The 24,286-nt window shown below is 36.9% G+C and overlaps 1 protein-coding gene across 1 annotated transcript in view; it reads left to right on the top strand.

The window, feature by feature from the left end:
• The first annotated feature begins 2,430 nt into the window (after positions 1–2,430).
• BTBD9 (BTB domain containing 9) overlaps positions 2,431–24,286 on the top strand; it is a 784,099-nt gene continuing 762,243 nt past the window's right edge. The window contains exons 1-3 of the mRNA XM_053712684.1: positions 2,431–2,492; positions 12,710–12,921; positions 18,348–18,711. Coding sequence (XP_053568659.1) covers positions 12,737–12,921; positions 18,348–18,711 — 549 coding nt within the window. The 5' untranslated portion in view covers positions 2,431–2,492; positions 12,710–12,736. The remainder of the gene's footprint in view (positions 2,493–12,709; positions 12,922–18,347; positions 18,712–24,286) is intronic.

Here is a 24,286-nt window from a genome sequence, read left to right on the forward strand (position 1 = left end):
GATACTACTTCCTGTATCCCGCGCTATCGTTAGCAAGGTGTAGTGATACTACTTCCTGTATCCCGCGCTATCGTTAGCATGGTCTAATTATACTACTTCCTGTATCCCGCGCTATCGTTAGCTGGCTCAGCGGTGCCTTAAAAGGAATGCTAACAAATATGCAGTTGCATCAGAAGACTCATAACTTGAAGGGACAGTGTACCCTATGTTTTTTGCCTTTATTTTAAATAGCTGATTTTGCCTTTGATATCCCTACTTATACTGAGTTTCTATACTTAAAGGGACAGTCATCTCCAACATTCTTATTGTTTAGACAGATAATTCCGTTATTATATATTCCCCAGCTTTGCATAACCAGCACTGTTATAATAATGCACTTTCTACCTCTGTGATCACCTTGTATCTGCATCTCTTTTGACAGCCCCCTGATAATGACTTTTTATTTATTATCTATTGACTTGCATTTTAGCCAATTAGAGCTGAGTCCTGCACAACTCCAAGGGAGAGAGCACAATGTTATCTATATGGCCCACATGAACTAGAAGTCTCCTGTTCTGGAAAGCTAATAAAAAGCATGTAATAAGAGACTGTCTGTAGTGGCTTAGAAACAGGCAGATATTTAGAGGTTTAAATGTTATAAAGTTTATTAATATAACAATGTTGGTTGTGCAAAGCTGTGGGATGGGTAGTAAAGGAATAATCTATCTTTTTAAACAATACCAATTCTGGTGTTGACTGTCCCTTTAAGTGTTGGCTATATAAAAGCTGTGGAAACATAGCTAGCAGAAAAATAACACTCCCAGTGAGGATAAGGAGACTCTAAATATTACAGACATAATCATATAAAGAAGCATGTGTGTGTACAGAAAATGTTAAAATAAGCAACCTGATTTCCCTGCAAGCTCAACCCAGCTATTTCATATATAGAAAAATAAACCTAAAGAAGCAATTTCTCATACACCTTTAAAGGGGCAGTCTACTTCAGAATGTTTTTTTTTTTTTTAAAAAAAGATAGATAATCCCTTTATTACCCATTCCCCAGTTTTGCATAACCAACACTGTTATATTAATACACTTGTTTTTTTTTTCTTTCCAGACGTGCATTTTAGCCAATCAGTGCTGACTCCAAAGTAACTCCACAGGAGTGAGCACAATGTTATCATATGGCACACATAAACAAGCTCTGTTTAGCTGTAAACAAACTGTCAAAATGCATTGAGGCAAGAGGTGGCCTTCAAGGGCTTAGGAATTAGCATATGAGCCTAACTAGGTTTAGCTTTCAACCAAGAATACCAAGATAACAAGGCAAATTTGATGATAAAAGTAAATTGAAAAGTTGTTTAAAATTACATGTCCTATCTGAATCATGAAAGTTTAATTTTTACTAAACTGTCCCTTTAAACTCTGCAGCTTGTATAACAAGTCATTGGAAACACATTAAAGGATCACTAAACACAAATTGTAAACTACATGATTTTGAACCTTCATATCTGAGAATAATTTTGCAGTGAAAACTGCAGCTTTATTTTGTTGAATGAGTATATTGTTTTATGTTTATTTCACTGATTTCCCTGTCCCACAGAACAAAATAATCCCTGCTAACCATTACCAATCACAAAGTAATATTCAGGTATAGCATGAACTCTTTGCACACGTGCAGTTGAGAGAGACTGGGGTACCTGCCCTTATGAGGTGGTTTAGCACTGATTCAACTTAGTTACTATTGCAAAGAATGCTTCTCCTATCATCATGATTGTTGATGCAAAACTGTTATGTGACTGCTGAGAATCTTATGGGGGGGAGGGTGAAATAAACAAAAGCTTACATAAATTGCCTAAAAGTTTTAACCCAAACCTTCCTGGGAGAAAGTGAAACAAGCACAATTTTTGGATGTATTTTACAGCAATAATGAAACATTTTATATTTTGTTGAAATGTCAAGTTTAATGGTCCTTTAAGGGAACACAATTTTACAGTACACAGTCCCTCTAATATATAAGTTCATGTGTTATAGCATAACTAGTCAATCACATCTAGCAAGCACATCCACCTAACAACTAATCCCTAATGAGACAAACACTGAGCTTTCGCCTTTAGGAGATTTACTTCCGGTGCAACGCCATCTTGCTACATCAAACGGAAATCCCATTAAGTGCATTGTCAGCCATTTTTAGTTAGGGCAAATAAAATAATTAGCATTACCGAAATAGCACGTCAAGAAACATGGCATTACGATACTGTTGGCTGTCAACTAGTTTAAGAAATGTCATACAACAAGTAACCATAAGGTTGTCAGAGGTTACAATGAGCAGTCAGTTGCAGCCGAGCCCACAAAAGAGTGGCGTTTAAATTATGTCATTCTACTAAATGTGTGCCAGTAACATACATGGCAGACGAGTTCCTTCATCTATGTGACATCATTAATGCGCGCCGTAAAGCCAAGCCGGTTGCTGCGGTGGGAGGAGAAGCTGTCAGAAGGAGCTGTCACTCCGGGTAAACAAGTCCCTGTGTGTGTTTGTAAATATATGATGTGTTTGTTTATAAATATATATGTGTGTTACAGCCACCCCTTCTGTTTGCGCATACCTGGTCACGTGTGTGTAGTAAACAATCTCTACTCAGTTCCAGAAACCCCTCTTGTTCTTCTGTTTACTTATGTTCTGTGTCTGTATGTTTTACACAAATGTGTGTTACAGCCACCCCTTCTGTTTGTGTATACCTGGTCACGTGTGTGTGTAGTAAACAATCCTATTCTGTTACAGAAACCCCTCTTGTTCTTCTGCTTACTTGTGTTCTGTGTCTGTATGTTTTACACAAATGTGTGTTACAGTCACCCCTTCTGTTTGTGTATACCTGGTCACGTGTGTGTGTAGTAAACAATCTCTATTCTGTTACAGAAACCCCTCTTGTTCTTCTGCTCACTTGTGTTCTGTGTCTGTATGTTTTACACAAATGTGTGTTACAGTCACCCCTTCTGTTTGTGTATACCTGGTCACGTGTGTGTGTAGTAAACAATCCTATTCTGTTACAGAAACCCCTCTTGTTCTTCTGCTCACTTGTGTTCTGTGTCTGTATGTTTTACACAAATGTGTGTTACAGCCACCCCTTCTGTTTTGTGTATACCTGGTCACGTGTGTGTGTAGTAAACAATCTCTATTCTGTTACAGAAACCCCTCTTGTTCTTCTGCTCACTTGTGTTCTGTGTCTGTATGTTTTACACAAATGTGTGTTACAGCCACCCCTTCTGTTTGTGTATACCTGGTCACGTGTGTGTGTAGTAAACAATCTCTATTCTGTTACAGAAACCCCTCTTGTTCTTCTGCTCACTTGTGTTCTGTGTCTGTATGTTTTACACAAATGTGTGTTACAGCCACCCCTTCTGTTTGTGTATACCTGGTCACGTGTGTGTGTAGTAAACAATCTCTATTCTGTTACAGAAACCCCTCTTGCTTCTTCTGCTCACTTGTGTTCTGTGTCTGTATGTTTTACACAAATGTGTGTTACAGCCACCCCTTCTGTTTGTGTATACCTGGTCATGTGTGTGTGTAGTAAACAATCCTATTCTGTTACAGAAACCCCTCTTGCTTTTTCTGCTCACTTGTGTTCTGTGTCTGTATGTTTTACACAAATGTGTGTTACAGCCACCCCTTCTGTTTGTGTATACCTGGTCACGTGTGTGTGTAGTAAACAATCCTATTATGTTACAGAAACCCCTCTTGTTCTTCTGCTCACTTGTGTTCTGTGTCTGTATGTTTTACACAAATGTGTGTTACAGCCACCCCTTCTGTTTGTGTATACCTGGTCACGTGTGTGTGTAGTAAACAATCTCTATTCTGTTACAGAAACCCCTCTTGCTTCTTCTGCTCACTTGTGTTCTGTGTCTGTATGTTTTACACAAATGTGTGTTACAGCCACCCCTTCTGTTTGTGCATACCTGGTCACGTGTGTGTAGTAAACAATCTCTATTCTGTTACAGAAACCCCTCTTGTTCTTCTGCTCACTTGTGTTCTGTGTCTGTATGTTTTACACAAATGTGTGTTACAGCCACCCCTTCTGTTTGTGTATACCTGGTCACGTGTGTGTGTAGTAAACAATCTCTATTCTGTTACAGAAACCCCTCTTGTTCTTCTGCTCACTTGTGTTCTGTGTCTGTATGTTTTACACAAATGTGTGTTACAGCCACCCCTTCTGTTTGTGTATACCTGGTCACGTGTGTGTGTAGTAAACAATCTCTATTCTGTTACAGAAACCCCTCTTGTTCTTCTGCTCACTTGTGTTCTGTGTCTGTATGTTTTACACAAATGTGTGTTACAGCCACCCCTTCTGTTTTGTGTATACCTGGTCACGTGTGTGTAGTAAACAATCCTATTCTGTTACAGAAACCCCTCTTGTTCTTCTGCTTACTTATGTTCTGTGTCTGTATGTTTTACACAAATGTGTGTTACAGTCACCCCTTCTGTTTGTGTATACCTGGTCACGTGTGTGTAGTAAACAATCCTATTCTGTTACAGAAACCCCTCTTGCTTCTTCTGCTCACTTGTGTTCTGTGTCTGTATGTTTTACACAAATGTGTGTTACAGCCACCCCTTCTGTTTGTGTATACCTGGTCACGTGTGTGTGTAGTAAACAATCTCTATTCTGTTACAGAAACCCCTCTTGCTTCTTCTGCTCACTTGTGTTCTGTGTCTGTATGTTTTACACAAATGTGTGTTACAGCCACCCCTTCTGTTTGTGTATACCTGGTCACGTGTGTGTGTAGTAAACAATCCTATTCTGTTACAGAAACCCCTCTTGCTTCTTCTGCTCACTTGTGTTCTGTGTCTGTATGTTTTACACAAATGTGTGTTACAGCCACCCCTTCTGTTTGTGTATACCTGGTCACGTGTGTGTGTAGTAAACAATCCTATTCTGTTACAGAAACCCCTCTTGTTCTTCTGCTCACTTGTGTTCTGTGTCTGTATGTTTTACACAAATGTGTGTTACAGCCACCCCTTCTGTTTGTGTATACCTGGTCACGTGTGTGTAGTAAACAATCCTATTCTGTTACAGAAACCCCTCTTGTTCTTCTGCTCACTTGTGTTCTGTGTCTGTATGTTTTACACAAATGTGTGTTACAGACACCCCTTCTGTTTGTGTATACCTGGTCACGTGTGTGTAGTAAACAATCTCTATTCTGTTACAGAAACCCCTCTTGTTCTTCTGCTCACTTGTGTTCTGTGTCTGTATGTTTTACACAAATGTGTGTTACAGCCACCCCTTCTGTTTGTGTATACCTGGTCACGTGTGTGTGTAGTAAACAATCTCTATTCTGTTACAGAAACCCCTCTTGCTTCTTCTGCTCACTTGTGTTCTGTGTCTGTATGTTTTACACAAATGTGTGTTACAGCCACCCCTTCTGTTTGTGTATACCTGGTCACGTGTGTATGTAGTAAACAATCCTATTCTGTTACAGAAACCCCTCTTGCTTCTTCTGCTCACTTGTGTTCTGTGTCTGTATGTTTTACACAAATGTGTGTTACAGCCACCCCTTCTGTTTGTGTATACCTGGTCACGTGTGTGTGTAGTAAACAATCCTATTCTGTTACAGAAACCCCTCTTGCTTCTTCTGCTCACTTGTGTTCTGTGTCTGTATGTTTTACACAAATGTGTGTTACAGTCACCCCTTCTGTTTGTGTATACCTGGTCACGTGTGTGTGTGTGTAGTAAACAATCCTATTCTGTTACAGAAACCCCTCTTGTTCTTCTGCTCACTTGTGTTCTGTGTCTGTATGTTTTACACAAATGTGTGTTACAGCCACCCCTTCTGTTTGTGTATACCTGGTCACGTGTGTGTAGTAAACAATCCTATTCTGTTACAGAAACCCCTCTTGTTCTTCTGCTCACTTGTGTTCTGTGTCTGTATGTTTTACACAAATGTGTGTTACAGACACCCCTTCTGTTTGTGTATACCTGGTCACGTGTGTGTAGTAAACAATCCTATTCTGTTACAGAAACCCCTCTTGTTCTTCTGCTCACTTGTGTTCTGTGTCTGTATGTTTTACACAAATGTGTGTTACAGCCACCCCTTCTGTTTTGTGTATACCTGGTCACGTGTATGTAGTAAACAATCCTATTCTGTTACAGAAACCCCTCTTGTTCTTCTGCTTACTTATGTTCTGTGTCTGTATGTTTTACACAAATGTGTGTTACAGCCACCCCTTCTGTTTGTGTATACCTGGTCACGTGTGTGTGTAGTAAACAATCCTATTCTGTTACAGAAACCCCTCTTGTTCTTCTGCTCACTTGTGTTCTGTGTCTGTATGTTTTACACAAATGTGTGTTACAGCCACCCCTTCTGTTTGTGCATACCTGGTCACGTGTGTGTAGTAAACAATCTCTATTCTGTTACAGAAACCCCTCTTGTTCTTCTGCTCACTTGTGTTCTGTGTCTGTATGTTTTACACAAATGTGTGTTACAGCCACCCCTTCTGTTTGTGTATACCTGGTCACGTGTGTGTGTAGTAAACAATCTCTATTCTGTTACAGAAACCCCTCTTGTTCTTCTGCTCACTTGTGTTCTGTGTCTGTATGTTTTACACAAATGTGTGTTACAGCCACCCCTTCTGTTTGTGTATACCTGGTCACGTGTGTGTGTAGTAAACAATCCTATTCTGTTACAGAAACCCCTCTTGCTTCTTCTGCTCACTTGTGTTCTGTGTCTGTATGTTTTACACAAATGTGTGTTACAGTCACCCCTTCTGTTTGTGTATACCTGGTCACGTGTGTGTGTGTGTAGTAAACAATCCTATTCTGTTACAGAAACCCCTCTTGTTCTTCTGCTCACTTGTGTTCTGTGTCTGTATGTTTTACACAAATGTGTGTTACAGCCACCCCTTCTGTTTGTGTATACCTGGTCACGTGTGTGTAGTAAACAATCCTATTCTGTTACAGAAACCCCTCTTGTTCTTCTGCTCACTTGTGTTCTGTGTCTGTATGTTTTACACAAATGTGTGTTACAGACACCCCTTCTGTTTGTGTATACCTGGTCACGTGTGTGTAGTAAACAATCCTATTCTGTTACAGAAACCCCTCTTGTTCTTCTGCTCACTTGTGTTCTGTGTCTGTATGTTTTACACAAATGTGTGTTACAGCCACCCCTTCTGTTTTGTGTATACCTGGTCACGTGTATGTAGTAAACAATCCTATTCTGTTACAGAAACCCCTCTTGTTCTTCTGCTTACTTATGTTCTGTGTCTGTATGTTTTACACAAATGTGTGTTACAGCCACCCCTTCTGTTTGTGTATACCTGGTCACGTGTGTGTGTAGTAAACAATCCTATTCTGTTACAGAAACCCCTCTTGTTCTTCTGCTCACTTGTGTTCTGTGTCTGTATGTTTTACACAAATGTGTGTTACAGCCACCCCTTCTGTTTGTGCATACCTGGTCACGTGTGTGTAGTAAACAATCTCTATTCTGTTACAGAAACCCCTCTTGTTCTTCTGCTCACTTGTGTTCTGTGTCTGTATGTTTTACACAAATGTGTGTTACAGCCACCCCTTCTGTTTGTGTATACCTGGTCACGTGTGTGTGTAGTAAACAATCTCTATTCTGTTACAGAAACCCCTCTTGTTCTTCTGCTCACTTGTGTTCTGTGTCTGTATGTTTTACACAAATGTGTGTTACAGCCACCCCTTCTGTTTGTGTATACCTGGTCACGTGTGTGTGTAGTAAACAATCTCTATTCTGTTACAGAAACCCCTCTTGTTCTTCTGCTCACTTGTGTTCTGTGTCTGTATGTTTTACACAAATGTGTGTTACAGCCACCCCTTCTGTTTTGTGTATACCTGGTCACGTGTGTGTAGTAAACAATCCTATTCTGTTACAGAAACCCCTCTTGTTCTTCTGCTTACTTATGTTCTGTGTCTGTATGTTTTACACAAATGTGTGTTACAGTCACCCCTTCTGTTTGTGTATACCTGGTCACGTGTGTGTGAAGTAAACAATCCTATTCTGTTACAGAAACCCCTCTTGCTTCTTCTGCTCACTTGTGTTCTGTGTCTGTATGTTTTACACAAATGTGTGTTACAGCCACCCCTTCTGTTTGTGTATACCTGGTCACGTGTGTGTGTAGTAAACAATCTCTATTCTGTTACAGAAACCCCTCTTGCTTCTTCTGCTCACTTGTGTTCTGTGTCTGTATGTTTTACACAAATGTGTGTTACAGCCACCCCTTCTGTTTGTGTATACCTGGTCACGTGTGTGTGTAGTAAACAATCCTATTCTGTTACAGAAAACCCTCTTGCTTCTTCTGCTCACTTGTGTTCTGTGTCTGTATGTTTTACACAAATGTGTGTTACAGCCACCCCTTCTGTTTGTGTATACCTGGTCACGTGTGTGTGTAGTAAACAATCGTATTCTGTTACAGAAACCCCTCTTGCTTCTTCTGCTCACTTGTGTTCTGTGTCTGTATGTTTTACACAAATGTGTGTTACAGTCACCCCTTCTGTTTGTGTATACCTGGTCACGTGTGTGTGTGTGTAGTAAACAATCCTATTCTGTTACAGAAACCCCTCTTGTTCTTCTGCTCACTTGTGTTCTGTGTCTGTATGTTTTACACAAATGTGTGTTACAGCCACCCCTTCTGTTTGTGTATACCTGGTCACGTGTGTGTAGTAAACAATCCTATTCTGTTACAGAAACCCCTCTTGTTCTTCTGCTCACTTGTGTTCTGTGTCTGTATGTTTTACACAAATGTGTGTTACAGCCACCCCTTCTGTTTGTGTATACCTGGTCACGTGTGTGTGTAGTAAACAATCCTATTCTGTTACAGAAACCCCTCTTGTTCTTCTGCTCACTTGTGTTCTGTGTCTGTATGTTTTACACAAATGTGTGTTACAGCCACCCCTTCTGTTTGTGTATACCTGGTCACGTGTGTGTGTGTAGTAAACAATCCTATTCTGTTACAGAAACCCCTCTTGCTTCTTCTGCTCACTTGTGTTCTGTGTCTGTATGTTTTACACAAATGTGTGTTACAGCCACCCCTTCTGTTTGTGTATACCTGGTCACGTGTGTGTGTAGTAAACAATCTCTATTCTGTTACAGAAACCCCTCTTGCTTCTTCTGCTCACTTGTGTTCTGTGTCTGTATGTTTTACACAAATGTGTGTTACAGCCACCCCTTCTGTTTGTGTATACCTGGTCACGTGTGTGTGTAGTAAACAATCCTATTCTGTTACAGAAACCCCTCTTGCTTCTTCTGCTCACTTGTGTTCTGTGTCTGTATGTTTTACACAAATGTGTGTTACAGTCACCCCTTCTGTTTGTGTATACCTGGTCACGTGTGTGTGTGTAGTAAACAATCCTATTCTGTTACAGAAACCCCTCTTGTTCTTCTGCTCACTTGTGTTCTGTGTCTGTATGTTTTACACAAATGTGTGTTACAGCCACCCCTTCTGTTTGTGTATACCTGGTCACGTGTGTGTGTAGTAAACAATCCTATTCTGTTACAGAAACCCCTCTTGCTTCTTCTGCTCACTTGTGTTCTGTGTCTGTATGTTTTACACAAATGTGTGTTACAGCCACCTCTTCTATTTGTGTATACCTGGTCATGTGTGTGTGTGTAGTAAACAATCCTATTCTGTTACAGAAACCCCTCTTGCTTCTTCTGCTCACTTGTGTTCTGTGTCTGTATGTTTTACACAAATGTGTGTTACAGTCACCCCTTCTGTTTGTGTATACCTGGTCACGTGTGTGTGTAGTAAACAATCCTATTCTGTTACAGAAACCCCTCTTGTTGTTCTGTGTCTGTATGTTTTACACAAATGTGTGTTACAGCCACCCCTTCTGTTTTGTGTATACCTGGTCACGTGTATGTAGTAAACAATCCTATTCTGTTACAGAAACCCCTCTTGTTCTTCTGCTTACTTATGTTCTGTGTCTGTATGTTTTACACAAATGTGTGTTACAGTCACCCCTTCTGTTTGTGTATACCTGGTCACGTGTGTGTGTGTAGTAAACAATCCTATTCTGTTACAGAAACCCCTCTTGTTCTTCTGCTTACTTGTGTTCTGTGTCTGTATGTTTTACACAAATGTGTGTTACAGTCACCACTTTAATGGCCCAGGTAGAAAATTCAATTTTAAGAGACTTTTCAATTTAATTCTGTTATTAAATGTGCTTTGTTTTCTCTGTATCCATTGTTGAAAAGTATACCTGGGTAGGCACAAAAGCAGCAATGCAGTACTGGGAGATAGCTGGTGATTGGCGGCTACATACATATGTCCCTTGTCATAGGCTCACTCACTTAGCTCCCACTAGTGCATTGTAGATCTGGAGCCATTATACACTCATTTTTTCTTTGCATAAATGTTTTGTAGATGATCTATTTATAAAGCCCATAAAGTTTTTTTTTTTTTTTTAAATGTATAATTTTGCTTATTTTTAAAGAACATTGCTCTGATTTTCAGACTCCTAACCAAGCCTCAAAGTTTTATTTGAATACCGTAAGCTATCTTCTCCAGCTTGCTCCTGTTTGTGTAAAGGGTCTTTTCATATGCAAAAGAAGGGGGATGGGGGGAGTGTCTTATTTGCCACTTGCAGTGGGCTTTCCAACTGCCTTTTCAACAGAGCTAAACTGAAAGCTTCTAAGTAAGTTTTTAAACAGTTTTATACTGGATTTTTATATCAGTATCTGTGCATCTTATTCTGTATAGTAGTGTCTATTACATGCAGTTATATGAAAATGAGTGTATACTGTCCCTTTAAGCTTTGTACTTAACTCATTTGCAGGGGTTAAACACATTAAATCATTTTATCACAGCACTGTTGCTTGCATATAACTAATTTAAAATATATTTTTTTTTACCTTTTATGCCCCTTTAAATTTGTTCAAACCAGATTTATTGGTGCTTTGACTGTTGTTAGCTCTGATAGTCTGGTGTATTTTTTTTGTTTAAACATCTGAAGATGATCACGGCATACTGTATATAAAACGGTTTTCAGTGTTGTTTTTTTAATTTATTGAACTTATTTTTAATGTAATATATCTGTATGGAATATAAATTGATTAACAATGAAACAGGTGGTTCTCTTTGATCTCAAAGGAACCAGAGCTGGTAAAAAAATAACCTTACCCTTTATTGGTGTCCATAAATGCAATTACCCAATGTTTCTAAAGGAAACAAAACTATTGGAAGTACGACCCTGATCCATATGCTGCATACAAGTGGTGTGTGGTTTAATCTGTGTATGTCTTTTGTTTTATATGTGCTCCGTGTACCCAGAGAAAAGTGTTATGTCCCATTTTATTGTGCTACGTATAAACCATCTTTCTTAAAGGGGCATACAACTAAAAACTGAATTCCCAATAAATGAGATACAAATGAAACATTGCAAGATACAATGATTATTTTATTTATTTTGTTGTCTGTTGTAAAACTAAATGCTTTGCTTTAGCTATAAAAACTGTGCTTTCACAGGCTTCCTAAAGTTGCCAAAAAGTATATTCTGTAACCTAAGTATGCTGCAAATCGCCTTATCCAGCTACATATCTTATCTTCCTCGATTGTAAATGGGTTTGTGTTATCCTCTAAGCATTTACTGTTAGAATAAACCAACTAGAAATAACTGTGAAGGCAAGACCCATGTAGTAAAAATGACTTGCTTTTGTCTCACAAATTCAACTATGTATTTTTTGCTCTATAATGTCTCTTTAATTTATGGGGAATTCCGTTTTGAATTTAATGTCCCTTTACACGATGCGTATTCAGAAAAGACAAGTAAAGTTTATAAAACGTTTCATAATGCAAGATAGTTCCTACAATTTAGGAACTATCTACTGTATATTAATATATAACCCAAAGTCCTTGGAGTAAAGGGTGAAACGTTCCTAAAACTTTAGCTGTGACAACAAAGATGTTAGAATACTTCAGAATATATATATATTTTTTTTAAAAAGATCTAAAATATTCAAATGTGGAAATGTATTCTAAAAGCATAAAAACAGGTATTGGGATACAAAAAAGTTATGTAGCGAAACCAGGGGTAGTCAAACTATGGCCTTGGGGCCAAATCAGGAACCCCACTAGCTAAGAATGTTTTGTTACTTTTTTTTTTAAATTCTTGAAAAAAAAATATTGAGGAATAATATTTTGTGACACGTGAAATTGATCTGACTTCAAGTGATCGTAAACGTTGCCCTTTGTCTTGGTATTTTAGATAGTTTAATTCATCATTTGTAATGAAGATGTGCTATAACTTACTTTTTTATGTAGTGCTGAAATTCAAATTCCCCGCCTTCCGGCCACCCACTTCGAAAGTATTTTTTTTTTGCTGAGCTAACGGTTTAAACTGTTCACCAATCAGCAATCTCTAGCCATACAGCACTTTTGTTGCACCTAAAGCGTAGATTGGAGAATATTTCAAATCTTTAGCTAAACAAAAATATTACTTTTGAAGTCGTGCCCACTTTGTTTCATGATACCAAAAGGTTTGGATTAGGACACTGATAAGGGGGGTGGAGCAGGCTACACTTGGCAACATTAAAGTGTAAGTCATTTTGCAGATTTTTGGAAATTTTATTAAAATACTTTTTTCTCCCCACCTTTTTTTGTCTACACACTGTTTACCTCATTTGACCCTTTTATAAAATGCACATAACTCAAAATGTTTTATAGCACCTTAGGGTTAGGATTTGGGCCCTCATCCACCTCTTGTTTTCCATACCTTTCTAGAGCTGCTGGTGCTAGCACTGTGTGAGAATGAGCAACAGTCACCCTCTGCGACCTTATACTGCTGTTGGGGAGATTGACCACGTGCACATCCTGTCTGAGAACGTGGGAGCTCTGATAACTGGTGAGGAGTACAGCGATGTCACCTTTATTGTGGAGAAGAAGCGATTCCCTGCTCACCGAGTCATTCTGGCTGCTCGCTGCCAGTATTTCAGGTATGATATGACAAGACTCACATATTTATACGGCAAATTGCACAGCAACTACATAGACCTCATACAGACATTTACTCTCATATTTCTTGTATCAAAAAGTAAATTATTTCTTGCATTAGTAATAGGTAAATCAGTACTTCTTAATAACAGTGTACATATTCTCAGATTATTATATACATCATTTTAATCCATATTTGTTATTAAAGGGACACTAAACCCATTTTTTTCTTTAATGATTCAGATAGAGCAGCAATTTTAAGCAACTTTCTAATTTACTCCTATTATTAATTTTTTCTTCATTCTCTTGCAATCTTTATTTAAAAAGCAAGATTGTAAATCTTAGGAGCCGGCCCATTTTTGGTTCAGATCCTGCGTTACGCTTGTTAATTTGTTGGCTAAATGTAGTCACCAATAATCAAGCATATCCAGGGTGCTGAACCTAAAATGGGCCGGCTCCTAACCTTACATTCCTACTTTTTAAATAAAGATAGCAAGAGAATGAAGAAAAATTGATAATAGGAGTAAATTAGAAAGTTGATTAAAATTTCTGCTCTATCGGCATCATATGGTTTAGTATCCCCTTGACATCATTACTGATGACGGGGCATATTATAACATTTTCTGCTATCCAAAACACAAACTAATTGCATAATTTAACATAAATGTATTCAATGATTTGTGCAATAAACATTGAACATTTTTAATTTTAGCCGGGTGGTCAGCAAAATCATCCAGGTAGTGCACCCATTAAAAAGGTCTTGTTATACCTGCGTTTTTTCCCCCTGTAATCCACTGTTTTGTAATCTGGCTAGAAATGGAAGGTGCAATAATATTTACGAATATTATTTTTTAATAATTTATGCTTAATGTTGCTTGTTTACAGCCCAAGAACAGTTTCACCATTAATATTGGTAGCCTATTAATATTATTTTCTACTACTGGCGCTAATACACAGTAATAAGACATAAGGATCCGTTTTATACAGAGGGTAGTGATTCAAACCACATTGTTTGAATTTTTGCTTACATGTATTTTTTAAAGGGACACAAAACCCTTTTTTTTCATTATTCAGATAGAGCATTTTATTTTATTTTTTTCTAATTTTTATTTATTGAATTTTATACAGGAGACAAAAAAAAAGTAAAAATAGAAAAATCAAAACATGATCATAAAATGAATCAAAAATGTACATAGCCTTACAGTTAAGGCTGCCTTATATAACTGTAACAAAGTGTAAGAATTATGGCTTCTAAGACGATGAGAAATAACACATAACCGTAGAATAATTAAGAAGATGAGAAATAACACATAACCGTAGAATAATTAAGAAGATGAGAAATAACACATAACCGTAGAATAATTAAGAAGATGAGAAATAACACATAACAGTAGAATAATTAAGAAGATGAGAAATAACACATAACCGTAGAATAATTAAGAAGATGAGAAATAACACATAACCGTAGAATAATTAAGAAGATGAGAAATAACACATAACCGTAGAATAATTAAGAAGATGAGAAATAACACATAACCGTAGAATAATTAAGAAGATGAGCAATAACACATAGCCGTAGAATAATTAAGAAGATGAGAAATAACACATAACCGTAGAATAATTAAGAAGATGAGCAATAACACATAGCCGTAGAATAATTAAGAAGATGAGAAATAACACATAGCCGTAGAATAATTAAGAAGATGAGCAATAACACATAACCGTAGAATAATTAAGAAGATGAGAAATAACACATAACCGTAGAATAATTAAGAAGATGAGAAATAACACATAACCGTAGAATAATTAAGAAGATGAGAAATAACACATAACAGTAGAATAATTAAGAAGATGAGAAATAACACATAACCGTAGAATAATTAAGAAGATGAGAAATAACACATAACCGTAGAATAATTAAGAAGATGAGAAATAACACATAACCGTAGAATAATTAAGAAGATGAGAAATAACACATAACCGTAGAATAATTAAGAAGATGAGCAATAACACATAGCCGTAGAATAATTAAGAAGATGAGCAATAACACATAACCGTAGAATAATTAAGAAGATGAGAAATAACACATAACCGTAGAATAATTAAGAAGATGAGAAATAACACATAGCCGTAGAATAATTAAGAAGATGAGCAATAACACATAGCCGTAGAATAATTAAGAAGATGAGAAATAACACATAACCGTAGAATAATTAAGAAGATGAGAAATAACACATAACAGTAGAATAATTAAGAAGATGAGAAATAACACATAACCGTAGAATAATTAAGAAGATGAGAAATAACACATAACAGTAGAATAATTAAGAAGATTAGAAATAACACATAGCCGTAGAATAATTAAGAAGATGAGAAATAACACATAACAGTAGAATAATTAAGAAGATGAGAAATAACACATAGCCGTAGAATAATTAAGAAGATGAGCAATAACACATAGCCGTAGAATAATTAAGAAGATGAGAAATAACACATAGCCGTAGAATAATTAAGAAGATGAGAAATAACACATAGCCGTAGAATAATTAAGAAGATGAGAAATAACACATAGCTGTAGAATAATTAAGAAGATGAGAAATAACACATAGCCGTAGAATAATTAAGAAGATGAGAAATAACACATAACAGTAGAATAATTAAGAAGATGAGAAATAACACATAACAGTAGAATAATTAAGAAGATGAGAAATAACACATAGCCGTAGAATAATTAAGAAGATGAGCAATAACACATAGCCGTAGAATAATTAAGAAGATGAGAAATAACACATAGCCGTAGAATAATTAAGAAGATGAGAAATAACACATAGCCGTAGAATAATTAAGAAGATGAGAAATAACACATAGCTGTAGAATAATTAAGAAGATGAGAAATAACACATAGCCGTAGAATAATTAAGAAGATGAGAAATAACACATAGCCGTAGAATAATTAAGAAGATGAGAAATAACACATAGCCGTAGAATAATTAAGAAGATGAGAAATAACACATAGCCGTAGAATAATTAAGAAGATGAGAAATAACACATAACCGTAGAATAATTAAGAAGATGAAAAATAACACATAGCCGTAGAATAATTAAGAAGATGAGAAATAACACATAACCGTAGAATAATTAAGAAGATGAGAAATAACACATAACCGTAGAATAATTAAGAAGATGAGAAATAACACATAACCGTAGAATAATTAAGAAGATGAGAAATAACACATAACCGTAGAATAATTAAGAAGATGAAAAATAACACATAACCGTAGAATAATTAAGAAGATGAGAAATAACACATAACCGTAGAATAATTAAGAAGATGAGAAATAACACATAACCGTAGAATAATTAAGAAGATGAGAAATAACACATAACCGTAGAATAATTAAGAAGATGAGAAATAACACATAACCGTAGAATAATTAAGAAGATGAGCAATAACACATAACCGTAGAATAATTAAGAAGATGAGCAATAACACATAGCCGTAGAATAATTAAGAAGATGAAAAATAACACATAACCGTAGAATAATTAAGAAGATGAGAAATAACACATAACCGTAGAATAATTAAGAAGATGAGAAATAACACATAGCCGTAGAATAATTAAGAAGATGAGAAATAACACATAACCGTAGAATAATTAAGAAGATGAGAAATAACACATAGCCGTAGAATAATTAAGAAGATGAGAAATAACACATAACCGTAGAATAATTAAGAAGATGAGAAATAACACATAACCGTAGAATAATTAAGAAGATGAGAAATAACACATAACCGTAGAATAATTGTACAAAGCCTTACACTTGAAGCTAGCAAATATCATTTTAACATAAAAGAGCATTTGATTTTAAATAACTTTCCAATTTATTTATATTATCTAATTTGTTTTGTTCTCTTTGTATCCCTTGTTGAAAAGTTTATCTAGGTTTGCTTAGAAGCTGCTGATTGGTGGCTGCACATCTATGCCATTGGCTTTCAGCTAGCTCCCAGTAGTGCATTGCTGCTCAATTTAACAAAGGATAATAAATGAGTGAAGCAAATTAGATAATAGAAGTAAATTGGAAAGTTGTTTAAAATGTTATGATCTGAGTCTTGAAAAGAGACATTTGGGGTCTCATGTCCCTTTAACTGCATAACTGTCACTGCTGATCATAAAAATGGCTTCCATACCTGTGACTACGACAAAATAATGTAACACATTGTGTTAAAGGGACAGTATACACTCATTTTCATATAACTGCATGTAATAGACACTGCTATAAAGAATAAGATGCACAGATACTGATAGAAAAATCCAGTATAAAACCGTTTATAAACTTACTTAGAAGCTCCCAGTTAAGCACTGCAGACGAGGTTAGGCTGGGACACCTAGTGAAACAGTAGCACGTGGAAGTTTGGATACATGAGTATACATCTAAAACTTTGGCGCTTGGTTAGGAGTCTGAAAATCAGCAAAATGTTATATAAAAATAAGCAAAACTATATTTTTTTACAAAAACAGCCCCAGATGGCCTAAATATATGGATCATCTACAAAACTTTTATCTAAAGAAAAGTCTACTGTACAATGTCCCTTTAAGTTGTGCATAGTGACCACAGACAATAATAATTATAGTAAATGAAATCTAAAAACACATTAGCACAACACAAACCTCACCTGTGTGCATGAAAGGATACGTGTGTAAGCAAAGAAATCGCAATCAAATAATTTTCTAAATTGGGTAATATCTTCCAAATAAGATGGTTTCAACTCTTTGCTATTAATCACTGCTCCCACTGGCAGACAAGAGGTTAAACTGGAGAGGTAATAACACTAATGTATAGTGCGATGCAGTTCTTATGGCTATGCTAGTTCACCTTCATATCACTGAAATCATTGCTTTTTTTCACTTATGTGTTGCACGTGCCTTGTATAACATATTTAGACATTAAAGGGACAGTCTAGTCAAAATTAAACTTTCATGATTTAGATTGGGCATGCAATTTTAAACTTTCCAATTTACTTCTATTATTTAATGTGCTTTGTTCTCTTGGTAATCTTTGTTGAAAGCTAAACATAGGAAGGCTCATATGCTCATTTCTAAGCCCTTGAAGGCCGCCTCAACATTTTTTTACAGCTAGACAGTGCTAGTTAATGTGTGCCATATAGATAACATTGTGCTTGTGCACGTGGAGTTATTTATGAGTCATCACTGATTTGCTCAAATGTAAGTCTGTTAAAAGAATTGAGATAAGGGGCAGTCTGCAGAGGCTTAGATACAAAGTAATCACAGAGGTAAAGAAGTATATTAATATAACTGTGTTGGTTATGCAAAACTGGGAAATATCTATCTACTGGGATTATCTATCGTTTTATCGTTCTTCATTAGTAGTGGATACTTTATGCCCTCTTCTGGCCTGTTTATTGCAGAGCTCTGCTATATGGAGGGATGAGAGAGTCTCAGCCGGAGGCAGAAATAGTTCTGCAAGACACGACAGCAGAAGCGTTCAGCATGCTGATAAAGTACATCTACACTGGCAGAGCCACTCTGCGCGATGAGAAGGAAGAAGTGCTGTTGGATTTTCTTAGCTTGGCACACAAATATGGCTTCCCTGAATTGGAGGACTCCACATCCGAGTACCTATGCACCATTCTCAAGATACAAAATGTGAGCATGATCTATGATGTAGCCAGTCTATACAGCTTGAACAAACTCACCTGCACCTGTTGTATGTTTATGGATCGGAATGCGCAGGAGGTGCTGGCCAGCGATGGCTTCCTGACTCTGTCTAAGGTACGTCTGCTTGTGATAACTGCTCTGATATGGATGGGTTTGATTATGCAACATGCTGGGGGGGATCTATGTCAGTGAATAAACTTGTCAAAATGTTTTGCTTGAAGAAGTTAAAAAAATCTAAATATATGTTAAAACTGGAAGAAAATACATACTGCTAAGTGCTCACTCACTGAGAAGGAGAACTACAACTTTATTACCTTGTGGGCAAATTGTTTTTTTTAAACAACAAATATATCTTACAATACGCACTTCTAGATGGAACAATTGCATACCAGGTCCCTGTATTCAGCTTTACATTGCATTTACTGCAAGTTGCATCTGAGAAAACAGCCACTAACAGAACTAAAATACATATTCAGGTTTTGCATTTTGTTCTCTTATCTGACCTCTTTACTATATGATTGGGTGTCTGCCTGAATTTTCTCATCTGCAGGATAGTTGACAGCAATATAATGTCCTAAATGTTTTGGGCAGAGATCTCATCCTTACTGAGAGCTAGTAACAGTGACATTGTGCTGTAAGAATATCACATTAACCTGTCATGATGACAGATGAGTGGCAACATCTTGGTTGCTAGGGTTAAACTATAGTGTTATGGCTAGGGTTAAACCATAGTGTTATGGCTAGGGTTAAACCATAGTGTTAGTGCTAGGGTTAAACCTTAGTGTTGGGGTTAAACCTTAGTGTTAGGGCTAGGGTTAAACCTTAGTGTTAGGGTATTAGGGTTAGGGCTATTGTTAAGGATAACCCTATATATGAGCTGTTAAGATGATGATCTGGGCTGGAGTATCCCCTTGTATTTGGGTTAGGGCTATGGTTAAGGATAACTCTATATATGAGCTGTTGAGATGATGATCTGGGCTAGGATTATCCCCGTGTATTAGGGCTTGGACTATGGTTAAGGATAACCCTATATATGAGCTGTTAAGATGATGATCTGGGCTGGATTATCCCTGTGTATTAGGGCTAGGACTATGGTTAAGGATAACCCTATATATGAGCTGTTAAGATGATGATCTGGGCTGGATTATCCCTGTGTATTAGGGTTAGGACTATGGTTAAGGATAACCCTATATATGAGCTGTTAAGATGATGATCTGGGCTAGGATTATCCCCGTGTATTAGGGCTTGGACTATGGTTAAGGATAACCCTATATATGAGCTGTTAAGATGATGATCTGGGCTGGATTATCCCTGTGTATTAGGGCTAGGACTATGGTTAAGGATAACCCTATATATGAGCTGTTAAGATGATGATCTGGGCTGGATTATCCCTGTGTATTAGGGTTAGGACTATGGTTAAGGATAACCCTATATATGAGCTGTTAAGATGATGATCTGGGCTGGATTATCCCTGTGTATTAGGGCTAGGACTATGGTTAAGGATAACCCTATATATGAGCTGTTAAGATGATGATCTGGGCTGGATTATCCCCTTGTATTAGGGTTAGGGCTATTGTTAAGGATAACCCTATATATGAGGTGTTAAAATGATGATCTGGGCTGGATTATCCCCGTGTATTAGGGTTAGGGCTATGGTTAAGGATAACCCTATATATGAGCTGTTAAGATGATGATCTGGGCTAGGATTATCCCCGTGTATTAGGGCTTGGACTATGGTTAAGGATAACCCTATATATGAGCTGTTAAGATGATGATCTGGGCTGGATTATCCCTGTGTATTAGGGCTAGGACTATGGTTAAGGATAACCCTATATATGAGCTGTTAAGATGATGATCTGGGCTGGATTATCCCTGTGTATTAGGGTTAGGACTATGGTTAAGGATAACCCTATATATGAGCTGTTAAGATGATGATCTGGGCTGGATTATCCCTGTGTATTAGGGCTAGGACTATGGTTAAGGATAACCCTATATATGAGCTGTTAAGATGATGATCTGGGCTGGATTATCCCTGTGTATTAGGGTTAGGACTATGGTTAAGGATAACCCTATATATGAGCTGTTAAGATGATGATCTGGGCTGGATTATCCCTGTGTATTAGGGCTAGGACTATGGTTAAGGATAACCCTATATATGAGCTGTTAAGATGATGATCTGGGCTGGATTATCCCCTTGTATTAGGGTTAGGGCTATTGTTAAGGATAACCCTATATATGAGGTGTTAAAATGATGATCTGGGCTGGATTATCCCCGTGTATTAGGGTTAGGGCTATGGTTAAGGATAACCCTATATATGAGCTGTTAAGATGATGATCTGGGCTAGGATTATCCCCGTGTATTAGGGTTAGGGCTATGGTTAAGGATAACCCTATATATGAGCTGTTAAGATGATGATCTGGGCTAGGATTATCCCCTTGTATTAGGGTTAGGGCTATGGTTAAGGATAACCCTATATATGACCTGTTAAGATGATGATCTGGGCTAGGATTATCCCCTTGTATTAGGGTTAGGGCTATGGTTAAGGATAACCCTATATATGAGCTGTTAAGATGATGATCTGGGCTAGGATTATCCCCTTGTATTAGGGTTAGGGCTATGGTTAAGGATAACCCTATATATGAGCTGTTAAGATGATGATCTGGGCTAGGATTATCCCCTTGTATTAGGGTTAGGGCTATGGTTAAGGATAACCCTATATATGAGCTGGATTATCCCCTTGTATTTTATTTTATACGGTCAGTGTTGCATCCTTTGTGTATTGCCCAGCAACAATATGTGAGACTGCCGCTCTGCTCATTAGCTTTGCTTGTACTCTGTAATAACATTTGTATTTAATTCATATAGGTCAGCAGAATTATGTCAAGCTGATGGTGTTGCACAAGCTGCTGTGTATAAAGCTCTGCAGACAGAAATACGGGACAACTTGTTTATTGTTCATGTTTTCATTAGACCACTGGTTTTTAAACCTGTTCTCAGGCTCACTAACAGGCCAGATTTACAGGATTTCCCATCTGGAGCACAGGTGAAATAATCAGCTGATTAGTAAACCTGGTTATTAACCTGCTGTCACCCAAGGTAATCCTGAAATTCTGTCCTGTAAGGGAGGCCTGAGCTCAGCTACCTTGTATATATATATACACACACACACACACACACACACACACATATATATATATATATATATATATATATATATATATATATATATATATATATATATATATATGCACTCACACATATATATATATGCACTCACATATACACATGCTTATACACATGTACACACACCCACACACACATATATACACATACACTTATACACATACCCACACACTCACATGTGCACACACCCATGCATTCACTTATATACACATACACTTATACACACGTTGTACACATGCACTCGCATATATACACATACACACAGTTACACACACCCACACACTCACATATATACATGTGCACACACCAGTACACTCACATGTATACATATATACACACACATATACTTACAATATTAACATCTTGCCTAACTGAGTTACAGATGAAGATACCTTTTGAATGAATAAGCCTGTTCTAATATTATTTTACAATAAGAGACATTTAGATAATATGAATAACAATTCCAATATGTATATGTCAGGTATATTAAGCAACTAGAATCACCTATTGGGTTTACAGTGATAGTTGTTTTATCATCTATTATCACAGGAACTACTAATTCTTCCGCTCCGTGTTTTTTTCTTGTACCTGGTAGTGAAGCACAAAGACAGCTTAATGATAAGGAGGTATACTCAAGGGAGAATCCCACTGATCAATACAGAAACATACTTAAAGATATTGTCAGAGCAGCAAGATATAATAATATCATTACACAAACGGTAGAAGAGAATCTTATCCCTGAATATCCAGTAACACGTATATACCACTACTTTCCGAAAGTCCATAAAGATCCTAAGAACCCTCCGGTTCATTGAATGAACCGCTATCGGAACTTATGGATAATTTCCTTCAACCCCTAGTTAAAAAAACTTCTGAGTTACATACAGGATACAACATCCCTGTTATTAGAACTTAAACAAATCAAATGGAAACCAACTTATAGGTTTTTTGTAGCTTATATTTCATCACTCTACACCTCCATTCAACATGCTAAAGGACTTGAGGCTATTGAATATTTTCTTGAGAGATGTAGTAACTATGAACACAACACAAAACAATTTATTTTAAGCTCTATTGATTATTTGTTGACACACAATTTCTTTATGTTCGATAGGGGCTTCTATCTCCAGAGGCGTGGGACTGCTATGGGGGCGAAATTTGCCACCTGTTATGCCAACCTCTTCATGGGTTGGTGGGAGCAGTCTCGCGTCTATGGAGATGGGAACCCCTATCGTGACAGCATCATTTATTACGCACGATATATAGATGATTTGTTTTTTATTTTGGATTGTAGTGATACAAAAACGGATGAATTTTGTACATATCTGAACAAGAATACAAGTGGTATTACCTTTTTGGGACAACAAGATCAGAATCAGATACATTTTTTAGATATTGTGATATCAGCGAATCTAGAAGAACCTATTATTGAAACTGATCTGTTCAGAAAACCGACAGCAGGGAATACTATCTTAGAATTTAGTTCTAGCCACCCTGGACACACACTTAGGGGCATCCCCAAGGGACAATACATACGTGCAAAACAAAACTGTTCCAACCAAGCTGACTATAACAAACGGGTGAATTGTATCACTGAACGTCTAAAAGAAAGAGGTTACAATGACAATATTCTCAATAAGGCACGAATTGAAGTTGATCAAATTCCTAGAGAACAACTTTTATGCTATAAATATAAAAATAAAAACCATAGGGGCACCAAACAGAAACCAAAATTTATCACAACATACAGCACACAATATGGAGAGATATGTGACATTATTAGAGAGAGTATTCCCATTTTAGGTGCTGATCCCATAATGAAGAAAATAATGCAGGATGGGTGTGAGTTTATATCAAGGAAGGGAAAAACAATAGGAAACTTAGTTTCCCCCTCAGATCTCCCAAGAGAAATCAAGAATGTTTTTTTCAAATGTAGAAAAAACATCTACAAAACATGTGATCATGTAATGGAGGGCAAGACCTGTAGTTCTACCTCAACAAAACACACACATGAGATTAAATTTCACATAAATTGTAACACAACCCATGTAATATACCTCCTTACATGTGGGGGGTGTTCAAAACAGTATGTAGGTAAAACTAAAGGACAGGATATTACAACATCTCAGATCCATTGAGGATATTGACTCAACTACACCAATAGCCAAACATTTTAGGGAACTTCATAATTCCAATCCTAATCTTTTGAGAGTTCAGGGAATTGATCATGTCCCGAGTTGGAGAAGAGGGGGTAATAGGGAGAATAAATTAAACCTCAGAGAGGTCTTTTGGATATTTACTCTCAATACTACTATCCCAGATGGTCTCAACTTTAGAAGGGATATTGATTTATATGTATAGAGGTATGTTTATCTACATAATGATGAGATTGTTTCTATGGTAGCTATTTAAAAGCTTACAGAAAAGTAATATTAGTTAACTTAAGACATAGGGCTGACTTTAAGAATTTATGTATATATCCAGGGGTGATAATTAATTAATTTT

This window comes from Bombina bombina, chromosome 4 (genome assembly GCF_027579735.1).
Source record: "Bombina bombina isolate aBomBom1 chromosome 4, aBomBom1.pri, whole genome shotgun sequence".
Taxonomy (NCBI): Eukaryota; Metazoa; Chordata; class Amphibia; order Anura; family Bombinatoridae; genus Bombina; species Bombina bombina.